Here is a 23,621-nt window from a genome sequence, read left to right as displayed (position 1 = left end):
AGCGTCGATCGATCTGAATGGCCAAAGACATAGACTCATTCAGACCAGCAGGCATGGGAAATCCGACCATGACATCCTTAAGAGCTTCAGAGAGACCCTTTCTGAAAATTGCTGCCAGCGCACATTCATTCCACTGAATGAGTACAGACCACTTCCTAAACTTCTGACAATATATCTCTACCTCATCCTGACCCTGACACAGAGCCAGCAAGATTTTCTCTGCCTGATCCACTGAATTTGGTTCATCATAAAGCAATCCAAGCGCCATAAAAAACGCATCAACATCACGCAATGCCGGATCTCCTGGCGCAAGGGAAAATGCCCAGTCTTGAGGGTCACCACGCAACAAAGAAATAATGATTTTTACTTGTTTACTTGTCACCAGAGGAGCGAGGTTTCAAAGCAAGAAACAATTTACAATTATTTTTGAAATTCAGAAACTTAGATCTATCCCCAAAAAACAAATCAGGAATTGGAATCCTAGGCTCTAACATCGGATTCTGAACCACAAAATCTTGAATGTTTTGTACCCTTGCAGTGAGATTATTCATACAAGAGGACAGACCTTGAATGTCCATATCTACACCTGTATCCTGAACCACCCAGAGGTAAAGGAGAAAAGAGAGACAAAACACACTGCAAAGAAAAAAAAATGGTCTCAGAACTTCTCTTATCCCTCTATTGAGATGCATTAGTACTTTGGGCCACCTGTACTGTTATGACCTGGTGGTGAGGATAATAATGGACCTGGTGGTTAAGAGCACACGGAATGACCTGATAGTTACTAACAATACAGGACAAGCTCTGAGACGTGGGAACTCTGCTGACCGCAATCCCTAATCCTATCACACACACTAGAAATAGCCGTGGAGCGCTCCTGACGCTCCCTAGGCGCCTCGTCACAGCCTAAGGAACTAGCTAGCCCTAGAGATAGAAAAATAAAGCCTACGTTGCCTCAGAGAAATTTCCCAAAGGAACAGGCAGCCCCCCACATATAATGACTGTGAGGATGAAAATAACAAACACAGAGATGAAATAGATTTAGCAAAGTGAGGCCCGACTTACTGAACAGACAGAGGATAGGAAAGGTAACTTTGCGGTCAGCACAAAAAACTACAAAAAGTCCACGCAGAGGGCGCAAAAAGACCATCCGCATCGACTCACGGTGCGGAGGCGCTCCCTCTGCGTCTCAGAGCTTCCAGCAAACAAGACAATAATCAAAATAGCAAGCTGGACAGAAAAAATAGCAAACAGAGAAAAAAAAGCAGGAACTTAGCTTCTGCTGGGAAGACAGGTCACAAGAACGATCCAGGAGTGAACTAGACCAATACTGGAACATTGACAGGTGGCATGGAGCAATGATCTAGGTGGAGTTAAATAGAGCAGCCAGCTAACGAATTAACCTCGTCACCTGTGGAAGGAACCTCAGAAGCCACAGCCCCAGTCACCACCACCAGAGGAAGCCCATGGACAGAACCAGCCGAAGTACCATTCATGACCACAGGAGGGAGCTTAACAACAGAATTCACAACATAAAGCCTACCTTGCCTCAGAGAAATTCCCCAAAGGAAAAGGCAGCCCCCCACATATAATGACTGTGAGTAAAGATGAAAATTACAAACACAGAGATGAAATAGATTTAGCAAAGTGAGGCCCGATTTACTGAACAGACAGAGGATAGGAAAGGTAGCTATGCGGTCAGCACAAAAAACTACAAAAAGACCACGCAGAGGGCGCAAAAAGACCCTCCGCATCGACTCACGGTGCGGAGGCGCTCCCTCTGCGTCCCAGAGCTTCCAGCAAGCAAGACAACAATCAAAATAGCAAGCTGGACAGAAAAATAGCAAACCAGAGAAAAACAAGCAGGAACTTAGCTTCTGCTGGGAAGACAGGTCACAAGAACGATCCAGGAGTGAACTAGACCAATACTGGAACATTGACAGGTGGCATGGAGCAATGATCTAGGTGGAGTTAAATAGAGCAGCCAGCTAACGAATTAACCTCATCACCTGTGGAAGGAACCTCAGAAGCCGCAGCCCCACTCACAACCACCAGAGGAAGCCCATGGACAGAACCAGCCGAAGTACCATTCATGACCACAGGAGGGAGCTTGACAACAGAATTCACAACAGTACCCCCCCCTTGAGGAGGGGTCACCGAACCCTCACCAGAGCCCCCAGGCCGACCAGGACGAGCCAAATGAAAGGCACGAACCAGATCGGCAGCATGAACATCGGAGGCAAAGACCCAGGAATTATCTTCCTGACCATAACCCTTCCATTTGACCAGGTACTGGAGTTTCCGTCTCGAAATACGAGAATCCAAAATCTTCTCCACCACATACTCCAACTCCCCCTCAACCAACACCGGGGCAGGAGGATCAACGGATAGAACCACAGGCGCCACGTATCTCCGCAATGACGACCTATGGAATACATTATAAATGGCAAAAGAAGCTGGAAGGGTCAACCGAAACGACACAGGATTGAGAACCTCAGAAATCTTATACGGACCAATGAAACGAGGCTTAAACTTAGGAGAGGAAACCTTCATAGGAACATAACGAGATGACAACCAAACCAAATCCCCAACACGAAGTCGGGGACTCACACAGCGCTGGTGGTTAGCGAAACGTTGAGCCTTCTCCTGGGACAATGTCAAATTGTCCACCACATGAGTCCAAATCTGCTGCAACCTATCCACCACAGTATCTACACCAGGACAGTCCGAAGACTCAACCTGCCCTGAAGAGAAACGAGGATGGAAACCAGAATTGCAAAAAAACGGCAAAACCAAAGTAGCCGAGCTGGCCCGATTATTAAGGGCAAACTCAGCCAAAGGCAAAAAGGACACCCAATCATCCTGATCAGCAGAAACAAAGCATCTCAGATATGTTTCCAAAGTCTGATTAGTTCGTTCGGTTTGGCCATTTGTCTGAGGATGGAAAGCCGAGGAAAAATACAAATCACTTCCCATCCTAGCACAAAAGGCTCGCCAAAACCTCGAAACAAACTGGGAACCTCTGTCCGAAACGATGTTCTCTGGAATGCCATGTAAACGAACCACATGCTGGAAAAACAATGGCACCAAATCAGAAGAGGAAGGCAATTTAGACAAGGGTACCAAATGGACCATCTTAGAGAAGCGATCACAAACCACCCAAATGACCGACATCTTTTGAGAGACAGGGAGATCCGAAATAAAATCCATAGAGATATGCGTCCAGGGCCTCTTCGGGACCGGCAAGGGCAAAAGCAACCCACTGGCACGAGAACAGCAGGGCTTAGCCCGAGCACAAGTCCCACAGGACTGCACAAAAGAACGCACATCCCGCGACAAAGACGGCCACCAAAAGGATCTAGCCACCAAATCTCTGGTACCAAAGATTCCCGGATGACCAGCCAACACCGAACAATGAACCTCAGAGATAACTCTACTAGTCCATTTATCAGGGACAAACAGTTTCTCTGCTGGGCAACGGTCAGGTCTATCAGCCTGAAATTTTTGCAGCACCCGCCGCAAATCAGGGGAGATGGCAGACAAAATTACCCCCTCTTTGAGAATACCCGCCGGCTCAGGAACACCTGGAGAGTCGGGCACAAAACTCCTTGACAGGGCATCAGCCTTCACATTCTTAGAGCCCGGAAGGTACGAAACCACAAAATCAAAACGGGAGAAAAATAGCGACCAACGAGCCTGTCTAGAATTCAACCGTTTGGCAGACTCGAGATAAGTCAAATTCTTGTGATCCGTCAAGACCACCACGCGATGCTTGGCTCCTTCAAGCCAATGATGCCACTCCTCGAATGCCCACTTCATGGCCAACAACTCTCGATTGCCAACATCATAATTGCGCTCAGCAGGCGAAAACTTTCTAGAAAAGAAGGCACATGGTTTCATCACCGAGCCATCAGAACTTCTTTGCGACAAAACAGCCCCTGCTCCAATCTCAGAAGCATCAACCTCGACCTGAAACGGAAGCGAAACATCTGGCTGGCACAACACAGGGGCAGAAGAAAAACGACGCTTCAACTCCTGAAAAGCTTCCACAGCCGCAGAAGACCAATTGACCACATCAGCACCCTTCTTGGTCAAATCACTCAACGGTTTAGCAACACTAGAAAAATTACTGATGAAGCGACGATAAAAATTAGCAAAGCCCAGGAACTTTTGCAGACTCTTCACAGATGTCGGCTGAGTCCAATCATAAATGGCCTGGACTTTAACAGGGTCCATCTCGATTGTAGAAGGGGAAAAAATGAAACCCAAAAATGAAACCTTCTGAACTCCAAAGAGACACTTTGACCCCTTCACAAACAAAGAATTCACACGAAGGACCTGGAACACCATTCTGACCTGCTTCACGTGAGACTCCCAATCATCCGAGAAGACCAAAATATCATCCAAATATACAATCATGAATCTATCCAGGTACTCTCGGAAGATATCATGCATAAAGGACTGAAATACTGATGGAGCATTAGAAAGCCCGAATGGCATAACCAGGTACTCAAAATGGCCCTCGGGCGTATTAAATGCTGTTTTCCATTCATCGCCCTGTTTAATACGCACAAGATTATACGCACCACGAAGATCTATCTTGGTGAACCAACTAGCCCCCTTAATCCGAGCAAATAAATCAGACAGCAGCGGCAAAGGGTACTGAAATTTGACTGTGATCTTATTAAGAAGGCGGTAATCAATACAAGGTCTCAAAGAACCATCCTTCTTGGCCACAAAAAAGAACCCTGCTCCCAATGGTGACGACGACGGGCGAATATGACCCTTCTCCAAGGATTCCTTTACATAACTCCGCATAGCGGCGTGCTCTGGCACAGATAAATTGAACAGTCGGCCCTTAGGAAACTTACTACCAGGAATCAAATTGATAGCACAATTGCAATCCCTATGAGGAGGTAGAGCACTGGATTTGGGCTCATCAAATACATCCCGGTAATCCGACAAAAACTCCGGGACTTCAGAAGGGGTGGATGACGAAATAGACAAAAATGGAACATCACCATGTACTCCCTGACAACCCCAGCTGGACACAGACATAGATTTCCAATCCAATACTGGATTATGGACCTGTAGCCATGGCAACCCCAAAACGACCACATCATGCAGATTATGCAACACCAAAAAGCGAATATCCTCCTGATGTGCAGGAGCCATGCACATGGTCAATTGGGTCCAGTACTGAGGCTTATTCTTGGCCAAAGGCGTAGCATCAATTCCTCTCAATGGAATAGGATACTGCAAGGGCTCCAAGAAAAAACCTCAGCGCCTAGCAAACTCCAAGTCCATCAAATTCAGGGCAGCGCCTGAATCCACAAACGCCATAACAGAATAGGATGACAAAGAGCAAATCAGAGTAACGGACAATAGAAATTTAGACTGTACCGTACCAATGGTGGCAGACCTAGTGAACCGCTTAGTGCGCTTATGACAATCGGAGATAGCATGAGTGGAATCACCACTGTAAAAACACAGCCCATTCCGACGTCTGTGTTCTTGCCGTTCAGCTCTGGTCAACGTCCTATCACATCGCATAGGCTCTGGTCTATGCTCAGATAATACCGCCAAATGGTGCACAGCTTTACGCTCACGTAAGCGTGGATCGATCTGAATGGCCAAAGACATAGACTCATTCAGAACAGCAGGCATGGGAAATCCCACCATGACATCCTTAAGGGCTTCAGAGAGACCCTTTCTGAAAATTGCTGCCAGGGCACATTCATTCCACTGAGTGAGTACAGACCACTTCCTAAACTTCTGACAATATATCTCTACCTCATCCTGACCCTGACACAGAGCCAGCAAGATTTTCTCTGCCTGATCCACTGAATTAGATTCATCATAAAGCAATCCAAGCGCCAGAAAAAAACGCATCTACATCACGCAATGCCGGATCTCCTGGCGCAAGGGAAAATGCCCAGTCTTGAGAGTCGCCACCTAACAAAGAAATAATGATTTTCACTTGTTGAACGGGGTCACCAGAGGAGTGGGGTTTCAAAGCAAGAAACAATTTACAATTATTTTTGAAATTCAGAAACTTAGATCTATCCCCAAAAAACAAATCAGGAATAGGAATCTTAGGCTCTAACATTGGATTCTGAACCACAAAATCTTGAATGTTTTGTACCCTTGCAGTGAGATTATCCATACAAGAGGACAGACCTTGAATGTCCATATCTACACCTGTATCCTGAACCACCCAGAGGTAAAGGGGAAAAGAGAGACAAAACACAGTGCAAAGAAGAAAAAAAATGGTCTCAGAACTTCTCTTATCCCTCTATTGAGATGCATTAGTACTTTGGGCCACCTGTACTGTTATGACCTGGTGGTCAGGACAATAATGGACCTGGTGGTTAAGAGCACACGGAATGACCTGATAGTTACTAATAATATAGGACGAGCTCTGAGACGTGGGAACTCTGCTGACCGCAATCCCTAATCCTATCACACACACTAGAAATAGCCGTGGATTGCTCCTAATGCTCCCTATGCAACTCGACACAGCCTAAGGAACTAGCTAGCCCTGAAGATAGAAAAATAAAGCCTACCTTGCCTCAGAGAAATTCCCCAAAGGAAAAGGCAGCCCCCCACATATAATGACTGTGAGTATTGATGAAAATTACAAACACAGAGATGAAATAGATTTAGCAAAGTGAGGCCCGACTTACTGAACAGACAGAGGATAGGAAAGGTAGCTTTGCGGTCAGCACAAAAAACTACAAAAAGCCCACGCAGAGGGCGCAAAAAGACCCTCCTCACCGACTCATGGTGCGGAGGCACGCCCTCTGCGTCCCAGAGCTTCCAGCAAGCAAGACAACAATCAAAATAGCAAGCTGGACAGAAAAATAGCAAACCAGAGAAAAACAAGCAGGAACTTAGCTTCTGCTGGGAAGACAGGTCACAAGAACGATCCAGGAGTGAACTAGACCAATACTGGAACATTGACAGGTGGCATGGAGCAATGATCTAGGTGGAGTTAAATAGAGCAGCCAGCTAACGAATTAACCTCGTCACCTGTGGAAGGAACCTCAGAAGCCGCAGCCCCACTCACAACCACCAGAGGAAGCCCATGGACAGAACCAGCCGAAGTACCATTCATGACCACAGGAGGGAGCTTGACAACAGGATTCACAACAGAGTACTAAGTGTAAGGAGACTTAGAGCATGAGGAAGTGCAGTGTGTGAGGAGGCTTAGAGTAAGAAGAAGCACTGAGTGTTAGGGAGTAGGGATGGGCGAACCTGAATTGTAAAGTTCGGGACCTTACCGAACACATAGTGTTCGGTCACAAGATCCCGAACAGTTCGGGTCCAGGGCGGCTGTGAAAGAAAACATAAAATGAATAATAAACATTATAAATATTATACTCACCTGTCCAGCGATGCGTCCTCCCATCCCGCTGTCTCATCTGCTGCCAGGGCCGCTCATTGCCTTCTGGTGGTATTCTCTGCACTCGGCAGTCTTCGGCTTTTTCAGACACTGACACTGAACCTGCTAGACAGCATTGTGGCTGCAGCCACGGCAGTGATTTCCGTGCAAAATAAGTCAGTGTAGATTGGGACAAGTTATTTGACCAAGTCATTTTAGACAAACCTGTGTTGGGCTGTTATTTTTGGAGAGATCTGTATGATGATGGTGGGACGTATATCTTCCTCCAGTCCGGGTCTTACAAGTGGCCCATGGCCCATGCAGTTAAGATTTGGGTGTCAGTTTTGTGTTGGATTTCACATGTAGCAGATGAAGGTGCTGTGAACATATGCCGGGCAGTGTGACGGGAACACAGACCAGAGCTAGCGACGTGAGGAGCACATTAGAGATCCTTATGGGCGTGTAAGTGCCGCAGCACAGGACTTTACTCCACATGTTCGAGGCTGTGATCCGGAGGTGAGTGATGTCATGGGTGCAGTTTGGACAATATGTTACTCACCTCACCCGGGTCACGGTCTTACTAACTTCATGCCGCTGCTTTGCACCATCTCTAGAATAACATGAATATTTCCCAACATATCACCGATGATTATTGTGGCTATTCGCGTTACTAACTGTCTGAGAGGTCATTCCACTGTTCCTGCAGATATTCAGGTTTTACCATTCGTGTTGTTTAAAGAGCTATGAAATGTTTCTAGTTCGGATAGTCGCGTAATGTCTGCCTAATTCTTTCCTGATACAGGGGCTTCACTTTCATGTTGTTATGATTCCTCCACTCAGAGTGTCTGGGACTCTATGATGGACAGCTCTGTCCTATCCTCTGCTGCGGTGTGCTGAGCTGTCGGTGCTTTGATTGACAGCTCAGTTGACCTATCTGAGACTGGAAGGTGCAGAGATTTCCACAGGTGCTCCCTGTTCTTGGTAACTGACCTGCTATTTAGGTGAGCTGTCTCGCCAGATCATTGCCAGTCAAAAGCTTGTTCTATGCCTGTGCTCTCTGGTGCGTGTTCACCTGATCCCTGGGCTGTAAGTTCTGATATTCTGATGCTGACCTTTGGACCGTGTTCTGACCTCCTGTTTGTTATTGCCCCTTTGCATCTGATCTTCTGCTGCTGACCTTTGGACCGTGTTCTGACCTCCTGTTTGTTATTGCCCCTTTGCATCTGATCTTCTGCTGCTGACCTTTGGACCGTGTTCTGACCTTCCGTTTGTTATTGCCCCTTTGTTCATCCACTATTTCTCTGGTATTCTGACCCTGGAATGTGACCTGACTTACAACTTTGTATTTTTCTTTGGTTTACTACGTTCTCTTTTGGTATTGACCCCAGAACATCTGACTTCTCCGACTCACGGCCTGTCCGTGGGTTGTGACTAGCGTCACACGTCACTGTCGTGTTTTTTTTTTGCTGATATGTTTTCCCATTTTTTTTTATTTGTTGATCACACAGTAAAACACACGTCGCTATTTTCTGCCCACCCTGTGACATGTTCTCGTATATTGGGCGTGCCCGTAGGGGACGGGACTGGTAACAGCAGCTTGAATTTACAGTAGTTTTATTGTTTTTCAGGAGAAGGTGACGGTGGTTATAAACCTTCTCTGCCTTCTCTATAGTGATTCCGACTGCCTCCGATGGCCACTCCCTCAGATGCATGACCATGCGTATCTCCGCTCCTATGGACATCACTGCGGAAAAGGAGATGGACCACCCGCACGTATATAGTCTATGGTGGTCCAGAAATGTCGAATATAATGTTCTAAATCCCAGCGGCCATCACTGATTCTTGTCCTTGATCCACTTTGGCTTCTTCCCGAGACCCTCGAGGGTTGTACTGAGTGGGCGCAGGATGTGCGCTGATCCCAGCTGCATTCTGCCGGTGATTTTATCCACCCAGGGTTGTCCGTGGGTTTTGGGGGGACAGCGCTCGTGTGCCGACCATCATCAGTCATGCAGCTGCTTTGTGCCGTTGTCTTCGAATGTTGTAGGTCTTGTAGGAGTGCCGATTCTCGGTCAGTCAGGTGCGTTGTGGATCAGTTACCGCTCATGTCTGCGTAGGATTTCATTGCTCTATGATCTGTTTATTTATCTGACTTTCATCCTCATTTCTACCATATTATTGTTATTATTATTTATTATTTGCAGGGAACTGTGCGGTGCTGAAGCCTTCAGAGATGAGTCAGAACACCGAGAAGCTGCTTGCTGACAGTCTCCCTCGTTATCTGGACAAGGTTGTTGCTTTGTTTCATGTTACTTAGCGAGCAGTCATCGCTGATTGCCTCTGTCCTTATATGCGGACCCTTCACTGCCCACCATAAATGTGGAGGAAATCATAGAGGGGTCATCCTGTGACCCCTGAGCCATGACTCGTCACTTACTGATACCGCACAACCAGAGACAAAGGGGGGCTTCCGGTAACGTCCAGAGAGTGGCCCCTGATGATGACAGCACATCACACAGAGTGTGACCCACGATACTGACAGCACATCACACAGAGTGTGGACCCCGATACTGACAGCACATCACTCATTCAGAGTGTGGACCCCGGTGCTATCAGCACATCACTCATTCAGAGTGTGGACCCCGGTGCTATCAGCACATCACTCATTCAGAGTGTGGACCCCGGTGCTATCAGCACATCACCCATTCAGAGTGTGGACCCCGATGCTATCAGCACATCACACAGAGTGTGGACCCCGATGCTATGAGCACATCACACAGAGTGTGGACCCCGGTGCTGTCAGCACATCACACAGAGTGTGGACCCCGATACTGACAGCACATCACACAGAGTGTGGACCCCGATACTGACAGCACATCACTCATTCAGAGTGTGGACCCCGGTGCTATCAGCACATCACTCATTCAGAGTGTGGACCCCGGTGCTATCAGCACATCACTCATTCAGAGTGTGGACCCCGGTGCTATCAGCACATCACCCATTCAGAGTGTGGACCCCGATGCTGTCAGCACATCACACAGAGTGTGGACCCCGATGCTATGAGCACATCACACAGAGTGTGGACCCCGGTGCTGTCAGCACATCACACAGAGTGTGGACCCCGATACTGACAGCACATCACACAGAGTGTGGACCCCGATACTGACAGCACATCACACAGAGTGTGACCCACGATACTGACAGCACATCACACAGAGTGTGGACCCCGATACTGACAGCACATCACTCATTCAGAGTGTGGACCCCGGTGCTGTCAGCACATCACACATTCAGAGTGCATTACAGTAGATGATGTCAGCCGCTAGACGAGCGCAATGAACTGGATAGAAATGGTTCTGCGCCTGTTCTCCGGCCTGTTTACACAGGGCGGCAAAGACTAAAGAGGGCAACCCATCCTCTCCCCAGTGCGGTCCCCCTACATTTCCTCCATTTCTGCATATCACCCCACTTGTCCTCTCCACAGAGCGGCTCCTCCTACATTTCCTCCATATCACTGTGTCAGCAGCACATCTGATCACATGGAGTAATGTGCTGCCGAGAACAATGATTGCTGGTCTGATGAATGTTGGGTGATCGCCAAATGTTCACACCTACTGGAAGGATGCTCATCTGCAACGCAAAAATATGCATGCTACACACACTGCATGTTACATACTATATACATCACATACACACACGCACAGAGTGGCCCCCCCTACATCTCTTTCCTCAATATATCACCCTACCCATCCTCTTCACAGTGCAGCCCCCTACATCTCCTCCTCATTCATTTCTGTCTATCACCTACCCGTGCACTCAACAGTGCGGCTCCTCTACATCTCCTCCCTTATTTCTGTTTATCACCCTATGTGTCCTCTCCACAGTGCGGCCCCCTACATTTCCTCCATTTCTGTCTATCGCCTACCTGTTCTCTCCACAGTGCGGCCCCCCACATCTCCTCCTCATTTCTGTCTATCACCTACCTGTTCTCTCCACAGTGCGGCCCCCTACATCTCCTCCCTCATTTCTGTCTATCACCTACCTGTCCTCTCCACAGTGCGGCCCCCCACATCTCCTCCTCATTTCTGTCTATCACCTACCTGTCCTCTCCACAGTGCGGCCCCCCACATCTCCTCCTCATTTCTGTCTATCACCTACCTGTTCTCTCCACAGTGCGGCCCCCTACATCTCCTCCCTCATTTCTGTCTATCACCTACCTGTTCTCTCCACAGTGCGGCCCCCTACATCTCCTCCCTCATTTCTGTCTATCACCTACCTGTTCTCTCCACAGTGCGGCCCCCTACATCTCCTCCCTCATTTCTGTCTATCACCTACCTGTTCTCTCCACAGTGCGGCCCCCTACATCTCCTCCCTCATTTCTGTCTATCTCCTACCTGTTCTCTCCACAGTGCGGCCCCCTACATCTCCTCCCTCATTTCTGTCTATCACCTACCTGTTCTCTCCACAGTGCGGCCCCCACATCTCCTCCCTCATTTCTGTCTATCACCTACCTGTCCTCTCCACAGTGCGGCCCCCTACATCTCCTCCTCATTTCTGTCTATCACCTACCTGTTCTCTCCACAGTGCAGCCCCCTACATCTCCTCCTCATTTCTGTCTATCACCTACCTGTTCTCTCCACAGTGCGGCCCCCTACATCTCCTCCTCATTTCTGTCTATCACCTACCTGTTCTCTCCACAGTGCGGCCCCCTACATCTCCTCCCTCATTTCTGTCTATCTCCTACCTGTTCTCTCCACAGTGCGGCCCCCTACATCTCCTCCCTCATTTCTGTCTATCTCCTACCTGTTCTCTCCACAGTGCGGCCCCCTACATCTCCTCCCTCATTTCTGTTTATCACCTACCTGTTCTCTCCACAGTGCGGCCCCCTACATCTCCTCCCTCATTTCTGTCTATCACCTACCTGTTCTCTCCACAGTGCGGCCCCCTACATTTCCTCCATTTCTGTCTATCGCCTACCTGTCCTCTCCACAGTGCGGCCCCCTACATCTCCTCCCTCATTTCTGTCTATCTCCTACCTGTTCTCTCCACAGTGCGGCCCCCTACATCTCCTCCCTCATTTCTGTCTATCACCTACCTGTTCTCTCCACAGTGCGGCCCCCTTCATCTCCTCCCTCATTTCTGTCTATCTCCTACCTGTTCTCTCCACAGTGCGGCCCCCTACATCTCCTCCTCATTTCTGTCTATCACCTACCTGTTCTCTCCACAGTGCAGCCCCCTACATCTCCTCCCTCATTTCTGTCTATCACCTACCTGTTCTCTCCACAGTGCGGCCTCCTACATCTCCTCCCTCATTTCTGTCTATCACCTACCTGTTCTCTCCACAGTGCAGCCCCCTACATCTCCTCCCTCATTTCTGTCTATCACCTACCTGTTCTCTCCACAGTGCGGCCCCCTTCATCTCCTCCCTCATTTCTGTCTATCTCCTACCTGTTCTCTCCACAGTGCGGACCCCTACATCTCCTCCTCATTTCTGTCTATCTCCTACCTGTTCTCTCCACAGTGCGGCCCCCTACATCTCCTCCCTCATTTCTGTCTATCACCTACCTGTTCTCTCCACAGTGCGGCCCCCTACATCTCCTCCCTCATTTCTGTCTATCACCTACCTGTTCTCTCCACAGTGCGGCCCCCTTCATCTCCTCCCTCATTTCTGTCTATCTCCTACCTGTTCTCTCCACAGTGCGGCCCCCTACATCTCCTCCCTCATTTCTGTTTATCACCTACCTGTTCTCTCCACAGTGCGGCCCCCTACATCTCCTCCCTCATTTCTGTCTATCACCTACCTGTTCTCTCCACAGTGCGGCCCCCTACATTTCCTCCATTTCTGTCTATCGCCTACCTGTCCTCTCCACAGTGCGGCCCCCTACATCTCCTCCCTCATTTCTGTCTATCTCCTACCTGTTCTCTCCACAGTGCGGCCCCCTACATCTCCTCCCTCATTTCTGTCTATCACCTACCTGTTCTCTCCACAGTGCGGCCCCCTTCATCTCCTCCCTCATTTCTGTCTATCTCCTACCTGTTCTCTCCACAGTGCGGCCCCCTACATCTCCTCCCTCATTTCTGTCTATCACCTACCTGTTCTCTCCACAGTGCGGCCCCCTACATCTCCTCCTCATTTCTGTCTATCACCTACCTGTTCTCTCCACAGTGCGGCCCCCTACATCTCCTCCTCATTTCTGTCTATCACCTACCTGTTCTCTCCACAGTGCGGCCCCCTACATCTCCTCCCTCATTTCTGTCTATCTCCTACCTGTTCTCTCCACAGTGCGGCCCCCCACATCTCCTCCCTCATTTCTATCTATCACCTACCTGTTCTCTCCACAGTGCAGCCCCCTACATCTCCTCCCTCATTCCTGTCTATCTCCTACCTGTTCTCTCCACAGTGCAGCCCCCTACATCTCCTCCCTCATTTCTGTCTATCACCTACCTGTTCTCTCCACAGTGCGGCCCCCTACATCTCCTCCCTCATTTCTGTCTATCACCCTACCTGTCCTCTCCACAGCGCGGCCCCCTACATCTCCTCCCTCATTTCTGTCTATCTCCTACCTGTTCTCTCCACAGTGCGGCCCCCTACATCTCCTCCCTCATTTCTATCTATCACCTACCTGTTCTCTCCACAGTGCAGCCCCCTACATCTCCTCCCTCATTCCTGTCTATCTCCTACCTGTTCTCTCCACAGTGCAGCCCCCTACATCTCCTCCCTCATTTCTGTCTATCACCTACCTGTTCTCTCCACAGTGCGGCCCCCTACATCTCCTCCCTCATTTCTGTCTATCACCCTACCTGTCCTCTCCACAGCGCGGCCCCCTACATCTCCTCCCTCATTTCTGTCTATCACCTACCTGTTCTCTCCACAGTGCGGCCTCCTACATCTCCTCCCTCATTTCTGTCTATCACCTACCTGTTCTCTCCACAGTGCGGCCCCCTACATCTCCTCCCTCATTTCTGTCTATCACCCTACCTGTCCTCTCCACAGCGCGGCCCCCTACATCTCCTCCCTCATTTCTGTCTATCACCTACCTGTTCTCTCCACAGTGCGGCCTCCTACATCTCCTCCCTCATTTCTGTCTATCACCTACCTGTTCTCTCCACAGTGCGGCCTCCTACATCTCCTCCCTCATTTCTGTCTATCACCTACCTGTTCTCTCCACAGTGCGGCTCCCTACATCTCCTCCCTCATTTCTGTCTATCACCTACCTGTTCTCTCCACAGTGCAGCCCCCCACATCTCCTCCCTCATTTCTGTCTATCACCTACCTGTTCTCTCCACAGTGCAGCCCCCTACATCTCCTCCTCATTTCTGTCTATCACCTACCTGTTCTCTCCACAGTGCAGCCCCCTACATCTCCTCCCTCATTTCTGTCTATCACCTACCTGTTCTCTCCACAGTGCAGCCCCCTACATCTCCTCCCTCATTTCTGTCTATCACCTACCTGTTCTCTCCACAGTGCAGCCCCCCTACATCTCTTCCCTCATTTCTGTCTATCACCTACCTCTTCTCTAACAGTGCGGCCCCCTACATCTCCTCCTCATTTCTGTCTATCACCTACCTGTTCTCTCCACAGTGCGGCCCCCCTACATCTCCTCCCTCATTTCTGTCTATCATCTACCTGTTCTCTCCACAGTGCGGCCCCCTACATCTCCTCCCTCATTTCTGTCTATCACCTACCTGTTCTCTCCACAGTGCGGCCCCCTACATCTCCTCTCTCATTTCTGTCTATCACCTACCTGTTCTCTCCACAGTGCGGCCCCCCTACATCTCCTCCCTCATTTCTGTCTATCACCTACCTGTTCTCTCCACAGTGCGGCCCCCTACATCTCCTCTCTCATTTCTGTCTATCACCTACCTGTTCTCTCCACAGTGCGGCCCCCTACATCTCCTCCTCATTTCTGTCTATCACCTACCTGTTCTCTCCACAGTGCGGCCCCCTACATCTCCTCCCTCATTTCTGTCTATCACCTACCTGTTCTCTCCACAGTGCAGCCCCCCTACATCTCTTTCCTCATTTCTGTCTATCACCTACCTGTTCTCTCCACAGTGCGGCCCCCTACATCTCCTCCTCATTTCTGTCTATCACCTACCTGTTCTCTCCACAGTGCGGCCCCCCACATCTCCTCCTCATTTCTGTCTATCACCTACCTGTCCTCTCCACAGTGCGGCCCCCCACATCTCCTCCTCATTTCTGTCTATCACCTACCTGTTCTCTCCACAGTGCGGCCCCCTACATTTCCTCCATTTCTGTCTATCGCCTACCTGTCCTCTCCACAGTGCGGCCCCCTACATCTCCTCCCTCATTTCTGTCTATCACCTACCTGTTCTCTCCACAGTGCGGCCCCCTACATCTCCTCCCTCATTTCTGTCTATCACCTACCTGTTCTCTCCACAGTGCGGCCCCCTACATCTCCTCCCTCATTTCTGTCTATCACCTACCTGTTCTCTCCACAGTGCAGCCCCCCTACATCTCTTTCCTCATTTCTGTCTATCACCTACCTGTTCTCTCCACAGTGCGGCCCCCTACATCTCCTCCTCATTTCTGTCTATCACCTACCTGTTCTCTCCACAGTGCGGCCCCCCACATCTCCTCCTCATTTCTGTCTATCACCTACCTGTCCTCTCCACAGTGCGGCCCCCCACATCTCCTCCTCATTTCTGTCTATCACCTACCTGTTCTCTCCACAGTGCGGCCCCCTACATTTCCTCCATTTCTGTCTATCGCCTACCTGTCCTCTCCACAGTGCGGCCCCCTACATCTCCTCCCTCATTTCTGTCTATCTCCTACCTGTTCTCTCCACAGTGCGGCCCCCTACATCTCCTCCCTCATTTCTGTCTATCACCTACCTGTTCTCTCCACAGTGCGGCCCCCACATCTCCTCCCTCATTTCTGTCTATCACCTACCTGTCCTCTCCACAGTGCGGCCCCCTACATCTCCTCCCTCATTTCTGTCTATCTCCTACCTGTTCTCTCCACAGTGCGGCCCCCTACATCTCCTCCCTCATTTCTGTCTATCTCCTACCTGTTCTCTCCACAGTGCGGCCCCCTACATCTCCTCCCTCATTTCTGTTTATCACCTACCTGTTCTCTCCACAGTGCGGCCCCCTACATCTCCTCCCTCATTTCTGTCTATCACCTACCTGTTCTCTCCACAGTGCAGCCCCCTACATCTCCTCCCTCATTTCTGTCTATCACCTACCTGTTCTCTCCACAGTGCGGCCCCCTATATTTCCTCCATTTCTGTCTATCGCCTACCTGTTCTCTCCACAGTGCGGCCTCCTACATCTCCTCCCTCATTTCTGTCTATCACCTACCTGTTCTCTCCACAGTGCGGCCCCCTATATTTCCTCCATTTCTGTCTATCGCCTACCTGTTCTCTCCACAGTGCGGCCCCCTACATCTCCTCCCTCATTTCTGTCTATCACCTACCTGTTCTCTCCACAGTGCGGCCTCCTACATCTCCTCCTCATTTCTGTCTATCACCTACCTGTTCTCTTCACAGTGCGGCCCCCTACATTTCCTCCATTTCTGTCTATCGCCTACCTGTTCTCTCCACAGTGCGGCCTCCTACATCTCCTCCCTCATTTCTGTCTATCGCCTACCTGTTCTCTCCACAGTGCGGCCCCCTACATCTCCTCCCTCATTTCTGTCTATCACCTACCTGTTCTCTCCACAGTGCGGCCCCCTACATCTCCTCCCTCATTTCTGTCTATCACCTACCTCTTCTCTCCACAGTGCAGCCCCCTACATCTCCTCCCTCATTTCTGTCTATCACCTACCTGTTCTCTCCACAGTGCGGCCCCTTACATCTCCTCCCTCATTTCAGTCTATCACCTACCTGTTCTCTCCACAGTGCGGCCCCCTACATCTCCTCCCTCATTTCTATCTATCACCTACCTTTCCTCTCCACAGTGCGGCCCCCCACATCTCCTCTCTTATTTCTGTCTATCACCTACCTGTTCTCTCCACAGTGCGGCCCCCTACATCTCCTCCCTCATTTCTGTCTATCACCTACCTGTTCTCTCCACAGTGCGGCCCCCTACATCTCCTCCCTCATTTCTGTCTATCACCTACCTGTTCTCTCCACAGTGCGGCCCCCACATCTCCTCCCTCATTTCTGTCTATCACCTACCTGTTCTCTCCACAGTGCGGCCCCCCACATCTCCTCCCTCATTTCTGTCTATCACCTACCTGTTCTCTCCACAGTGCGGCCCCCTACATCTCCTCCTCATTTCTGTCTATCACCTACCTGTTCTCTCCACAGTGCAGCCCCCTACATCTCCTCCCTCATTTCTGTCTATCACCTACCTGTTCTCTCCACAGTGCGGCCCCCCACATCTCCTCCCTCATTTCTGTCTATCACCTACCTGTTCTCTCCACAGTGCGGCCCCCCACATCTCCTCCTCATTTCTGTCTATCACCTACCTGTTCTCTCCACAGTGCAGCCCCCCACATCTCCTCCCTCATTTCTGTCTATCACCTACCTGTTCTCTCCACAGTGCGGCCCCCTACATCTCCTCCCTCATTTCTGTCTATCACCTACCTGTTCTCTCCACAGTGCGGCCCCCTACATCTCCTCCCTCATTTCTGTCTATCACCTACCTGTTCTCTCCACAGTGCGGCCCCCTACATCTCCTCCCTCATTTCTGTCTATCACCTACCTGTTCTCTCCACAGTGCGGCCCCCCACATCTCCTCCCTCATTTCTGTCTATCACCTACCTGTTCTCTCCACAGTGCGGCCCCCTACATCTCCTCCTCATTTCTGTCTATCACCTACCTGTTCTCTCCACAGTGCAGCCCCCTACATCTCCTCCCTCATTTCTGTCTATCACCTACCTGTTCTCTCCACAGTGCAGCCCCCTACATCTCCTCCCTCATTTCTGTCTATCACCTACCTGTTCTCTCCACAGTGCGGCCCCCTACATCTCCTCCCTCATTTCTGTCTATCACCTACCTGTTCTCTCCACAGTGCGGCCCCCTACATCTCCTCCTCATTTCTGTCTATCACCTACCTGTTCTCTCCACAGTGCGGCCCCCTACATCTCCTCCTCATTTCTGTCTATCACCTACCTGTTCTCTCCACAGTGCGGCCCCCTACATCTCCTCCCTCATTTCTGTATATCACCTACCTGTTCTCTCCACAGTGCGGCTCCCTACATCTCATCCCTCATTTCTGTCTATCACCCTATGTGTTCTCTCCACAGTGCGGCCCCCCTACATCTCCTCCCTCATTTCTGTCTATCACCTACCTGTTCTCTCCACAGTGCGGCCCCCTACATCTCCTCCTCATTTCTGTCTATCACCTACCTCTTCTCTCCACAGTGCGGCTCCCTACATCTCATCCCTCATTTCTGTCTATCACCCTATGTGTTCTCTCCACAGTGCGGCCCCCTACATCTCCTCAATCATTTCTGTCTATCACCTACCTGTTCTCTCCACAGTGCGGCCCCCCTACATCTCCTCCCTCATTTCTGTCTATCACCTACCTCTTCTCTCCACAGTGCGGCTCCCTACATCTCCTCCCTCATTTCTGTCTATCACCTACCTGTTCTCTCCACAGTGCGGCCCCCTACATCTCCTCCCTCATTTCTGTCTATCACCTACCTCTTCTCTCCACAGTGCGGCCCCCTACATCTCCTCCCTCATTTCTGTCTATCACCCTATGTGTTCTCTCCACAGTGCAGCCCCCTACATCTCCTCCCTCATTTCTGTCTATCACCTACCTGTTCTCTCCACAGTGCAGCCCCCTACATCTCCTCCCTCATTTCTGTCTATCACCTACCTGTTCTCTCCACAGTGCAGCCCCCTACATCTCCTCCCTCATTTCTGTCTATCACCTACCTGTTCTCTCCACAGTGCGGCCCCCTACATCTCCTCCCTCATTTCTGTCTATCACCTACCTGTTCTCTCCACAGTGCGGCCCCCTACATCTCCTCCGTCATTTCTGTTTATCACCTACCTGTTCTCTCCACAGTGCGGCCCCCTACATCTCCTCCCTCATTTCTGTCTATCACCTACCTGTTCTCTCCACAGTGCGGCCCCCTACATCTCCTCCCTCATTTCTGTCTATCACCTACCTCTTCTCTCCACAGTGCAGCCCCCCACATCTCCTCCCTCATTTCTGTCTATCACCTACCTGTTCTCTCCACAGTGCAGCCCCCTACATCTCCTCCCTCATTTCTATCTATCACCTACCTGTTCTCTCCACAGTGCAGCCCCCCTACATCTCTTCCCTCATTTCTGTCTATCACCTACCTCTTCTCTAACAGTGCGGCCCCCTACATCTCCTCCTCATTTCTGTCTATCACCTACCTGTTCTCTCCACAGTGCGGCCCCCCTACATCTCCTCCCTCATTTCTGTCTATCATCTACCTGTTCTCTCCACAGTGCGGCCCCCTACATCTCCTCCCTCATTTCTGTCTATCACCTACCTGTTCTCTCCACAGTGCGGCCCCCTACATCTCCTCTCTCATTTCTGTCTATCACCTACCTGTTCTCTCCACAGTGCAGCCCCCTACATCTCCTCCTCATTTCTGTCTATCACCTACCTGTTCTCTCCACAGTGCAGCCCCCTACATCTCTTCCCTCATTTCTGTCTATCACCTACCTCTTCTCTAACAGTGCGGCCCCCTACATCTCCTCCTCATTTCTGTCTATCACCTACCTGTTCTCTCCACAGTGCGGCCCCCCTACATCTCCTCCCTCATTTCTGTCTATCACCTACCTGTTCTCTCCACAGTGCGGCCCCCTACATCTCCTCCCTCATTTCTGTCTATCACCTACCTGTTCTCTCCACAGTGCGGCCCCCTACATCTCCTCCCTCATTTCTGTCTATCACCTACCTGTTCTCTCCACAGTGCAGCCCCCTACGTCTCCTCCCTCATTTCTGTCTATCACCTACCTGTTCTCTCCACAGTGCAGCCCCTTACATCTCCTCCCTCATTTCTGTCTATCGCCTACCTCTTCTCTCCACAGTGCAGCCCCCTACATCTCCTCCCTCATTTCTATCTATAACCTACCTGTTCTCTGCACAGTGCAGCCCCCTACATCTCCTCCTCATTTCTGTCTATCACCTACCTGTTCTCTCCACAGTGCGGCCCCCTACATCTCTTCCCTCATTTCTGTCTATCACCTACCTGTTCTCTCCACAGTGCGGCCCCCTACATCTCCTCCCTCATTTCTGTCTATCACCTACCTGTTCTCTCCACAGTGCGGCCACCTACATCTCCTCCCTCATTTCTGTCTATCACCTACCTGTTCTCTCCACAGTGCGGCCCCCTACATCTCCTCCCTCATTTCTGTCTATCACCTACCTGTTCTCTCCACAGTGCGGCCCCCTACATCTCTTCCCTCATTTCTGTCTATCACCTACCTGTTCTCTCCACAGTGCGGCCCCCTACATCTCTTCCCTCATTTCTGTCTATCACCTACCTGTTCTCTCCACAGTGCGGCCCCCTACATCTCCTCCCTCATTTCTGTCTATCACCTACCTGTTCTCTCCACAGTGCGGCCCCCTACATCTCCTCCCTCATTTCTGTCTATCACCTACCTGTTCTCTCCACAGTGCGGCCCCCTACATCTCCTCTCTCATTTCTGTCTATCACCTACCTGTTCTCTCCACAGTGCAGCCCCCCTACATCTCTTCCCTCATTTCTGTCTATCACCTACCTCTTCTCTAACAGTGCGGCCCCCTACATCTCCTCCTCATTTCTGTCTATCACCTACCTGTTCTCTCCACAGTGCGGCCCCCTACATCTCTTCCCTCATTTCTGTCTATCACCTACCTGTTCTCTCCACAGTGCGGCCCCCCTACATCTCCTCCCTCATTTCTGTCTATCACCTACCTGTTCTCTCCACAGTGCGGCCCCCTACATCTCCTCCCTCATTTCTGTCTATCACCTACCTGTTCTCTCCACAGTGCGGCCCCCTACATCTCCTCCCTCATTTCTGTCTATCACCTACCTGTTCTCTCCACAGTGCAGCCCCCTACGTCTCCTCCCTCATTTCTGTCTATCACCTACCTGTTCTCTCCACAGTGCGGCCCCCTACATCTCCTCAATCATTTCTGTCTATCGCCTACCTCTTCTCTCCACAGTGCAGCCCCCTACATCTCCTCCCTCATTTCTGTCTATCACCTACCTGTTCTCTCCACAGTGCGGCCCCCTACATCTCCTCCCTCATTTCTGTCTATCACCTACCTGTTCTCTCCACAGTGCGGCCCCCTACATCTCCTCCTCATTTCTGTCTATCACCTACCTGTTCTCTCCACAGTGCGGCCCCCTACATCTCTTCCCTCATTTCTGTCTATCACCTACCTGTTCTCTCCACAGTGCGGCCTCCTACATCTCCTCCCTCATTTCTGTCTATCACCTACCTGTTCTCTCCACAGTGCAGCCCCCCTACATCTCTTTCCTCATTTCTGTCTATCACCTACCTGTTCTCTCCACAGTGCGGCCCCCTACATCTCCTCCTCATTTCTGTCTATCACCTACCTGTTCTCTCCACAGTGCGGCCCCTTACATCTCCTCCCTCATTTCTGTCTATCACCTACCTGTTCTCTCCACAGTGCGGCCCCTACATCTCCTCCTCATTTCTGTCTATCACCTACCTGTTCTCTCCACAGTGCGGCCCCCCTACATCTCCTCCTCATTTCTGTCTATCACCTACCTGTTCTCTCCACAGTGCGGCCCCCCTACATCTCCTCCTCATTTCTGTCTATCACCTACCTGTTCTCTCCACAGTGCGGCCCCCCTACATCTCCTCCTCATTTCTGTCTATCACCTACCTGTTCTCTCCACAGTGCGGCCCCCCTACATCTCTTCCCTCATTTCTGTCTATCACCTACCTGTTCTCTCCACAGTGCGGCCTCCTACATCTCCTCCCTCATTTCTGTCTATCACCTACCTGTTCTCTCCACAGTGCGGCCCCCTACATCTCCTCCTCATTTCTGTCTATCACCTACCTGTTCTCTCCACAGTGCGGCCCCCTACATCTCCTCCTCATTTCTGTCTATCACCTACCTGTTCTCTCCACAGTGCGGCCCCTTACATCTCCTCCCTCATTTCTGTCTATCACCTACCTGTTCTCTCCACAGTGCGGCCCCTACATCTCCTCCCTCATTTCTGTCTATCACCTACCTGTTCTCTCCACAGTGCGGCCCCCTACATCTCCTCCTCATTTCTGTCTATCACCTACCTGTTCTCTCCACAGTGCGGCCCCCCTACATCTCCTCCCTCATTTCTGTCTATCACCTACCTGTTCTCTCCACAGTGCGGCTCCCTACATCTCCTCCCTCATTTCTGTCTATCACCTACCTGTTCTCTCCACAGTGCGGCCCCCTACATCTCCTCCCTCATTTCTGTCTATCACCTACCTGTTCTCTCCACAGTGCGGCCCCCTACATCTCCTCCTCATTTCTGTCTATCACCTACCTCTTCTCTCCACAGTGCGGCTCCCTACATCTCCTCCCTCATTTCTGTCTATCACCTACCTGTTCTCTCCACAGTGCAGCCCCCTACATCTCCTCCCTCATTTCTGTCTATCACCTACCTGTTCTCTCCACAGTGCGGCCCCCTACATCTCCTCCTCATTTCTGTCTATCTCCTACCTGTTCTCTCCACAGTGCGGCCCCCCACATCTCCTCCCTCATTTCTGTCTATCACCTACCTGTTCTCTCCACAGTGCGGCCCCCTACATCTCCTCCCTCATTTCTGTCTATCTCCTACCTCTTCTCTCCACAGTGCGGCCCCCTACATCTCCTCCCTCATTTCTGTCTATCACCTACCTCTTCTCTAACAGTGCGGCCCCCTACATCTCCTCCTCATTTCTGTCTATCACCTACCTGTTCTCTCCACAGTGCGGCCCCCACATCTCCTCCCTCATTTCTGTCTATCACCTACCTCTTCTCTCCACAGTGCAGCCCCCTACATCTCCTCCCTCATTTCTGTCTATCACCTACCTGTTCTCTCCACAGTGCAGCCCCCTACATCTCCTCCCTCATTTCTATCTATCACCTACCTGTTCTCTCCACAGTGCGGCCCCTACATCTCCTCCCTCATTTCTGTCTATCACCTACCTGTCCTCTCCACAGTGCGGCCCCCTACATCTCCTCCTCATTTCTGTCTATCACCTACCTGTTCTCTCCACAGTGCGGCCCCCACATCTCCTCCCTCATTTCTGTCTATCACCTACCTCTTCTCTCCACAGTGCAGCCCCCTACATCTCCTCCC

The 23,621-nt window shown here is 50.7% G+C and overlaps 1 protein-coding gene across 1 annotated transcript in view; it reads left to right on the top strand.

The window, feature by feature from the left end:
* Window positions 1–23,621, top strand: part of LOC138671453 (aldehyde dehydrogenase family 3 member B1-like) — a 231,869-nt gene that overhangs the window by 111,578 nt on the left and 96,670 nt on the right. Inside the window, exon 5 of the mRNA XM_069759634.1 lies at window positions 9,586–9,671. Within this exon, the coding sequence (XP_069615735.1) occupies window positions 9,586–9,671 (86 nt within the window). The remainder of the gene's footprint in view (window positions 1–9,585; window positions 9,672–23,621) is intronic.

This window comes from Ranitomeya imitator, chromosome 3, assembly GCF_032444005.1.
Source record: "Ranitomeya imitator isolate aRanImi1 chromosome 3, aRanImi1.pri, whole genome shotgun sequence".
Taxonomy (NCBI): domain Eukaryota; kingdom Metazoa; phylum Chordata; class Amphibia; order Anura; family Dendrobatidae; genus Ranitomeya; species Ranitomeya imitator.
Note: the sequence above shows the minus strand (reverse complement) of the source record. Positions and strands in the feature narration are given on the sequence as shown.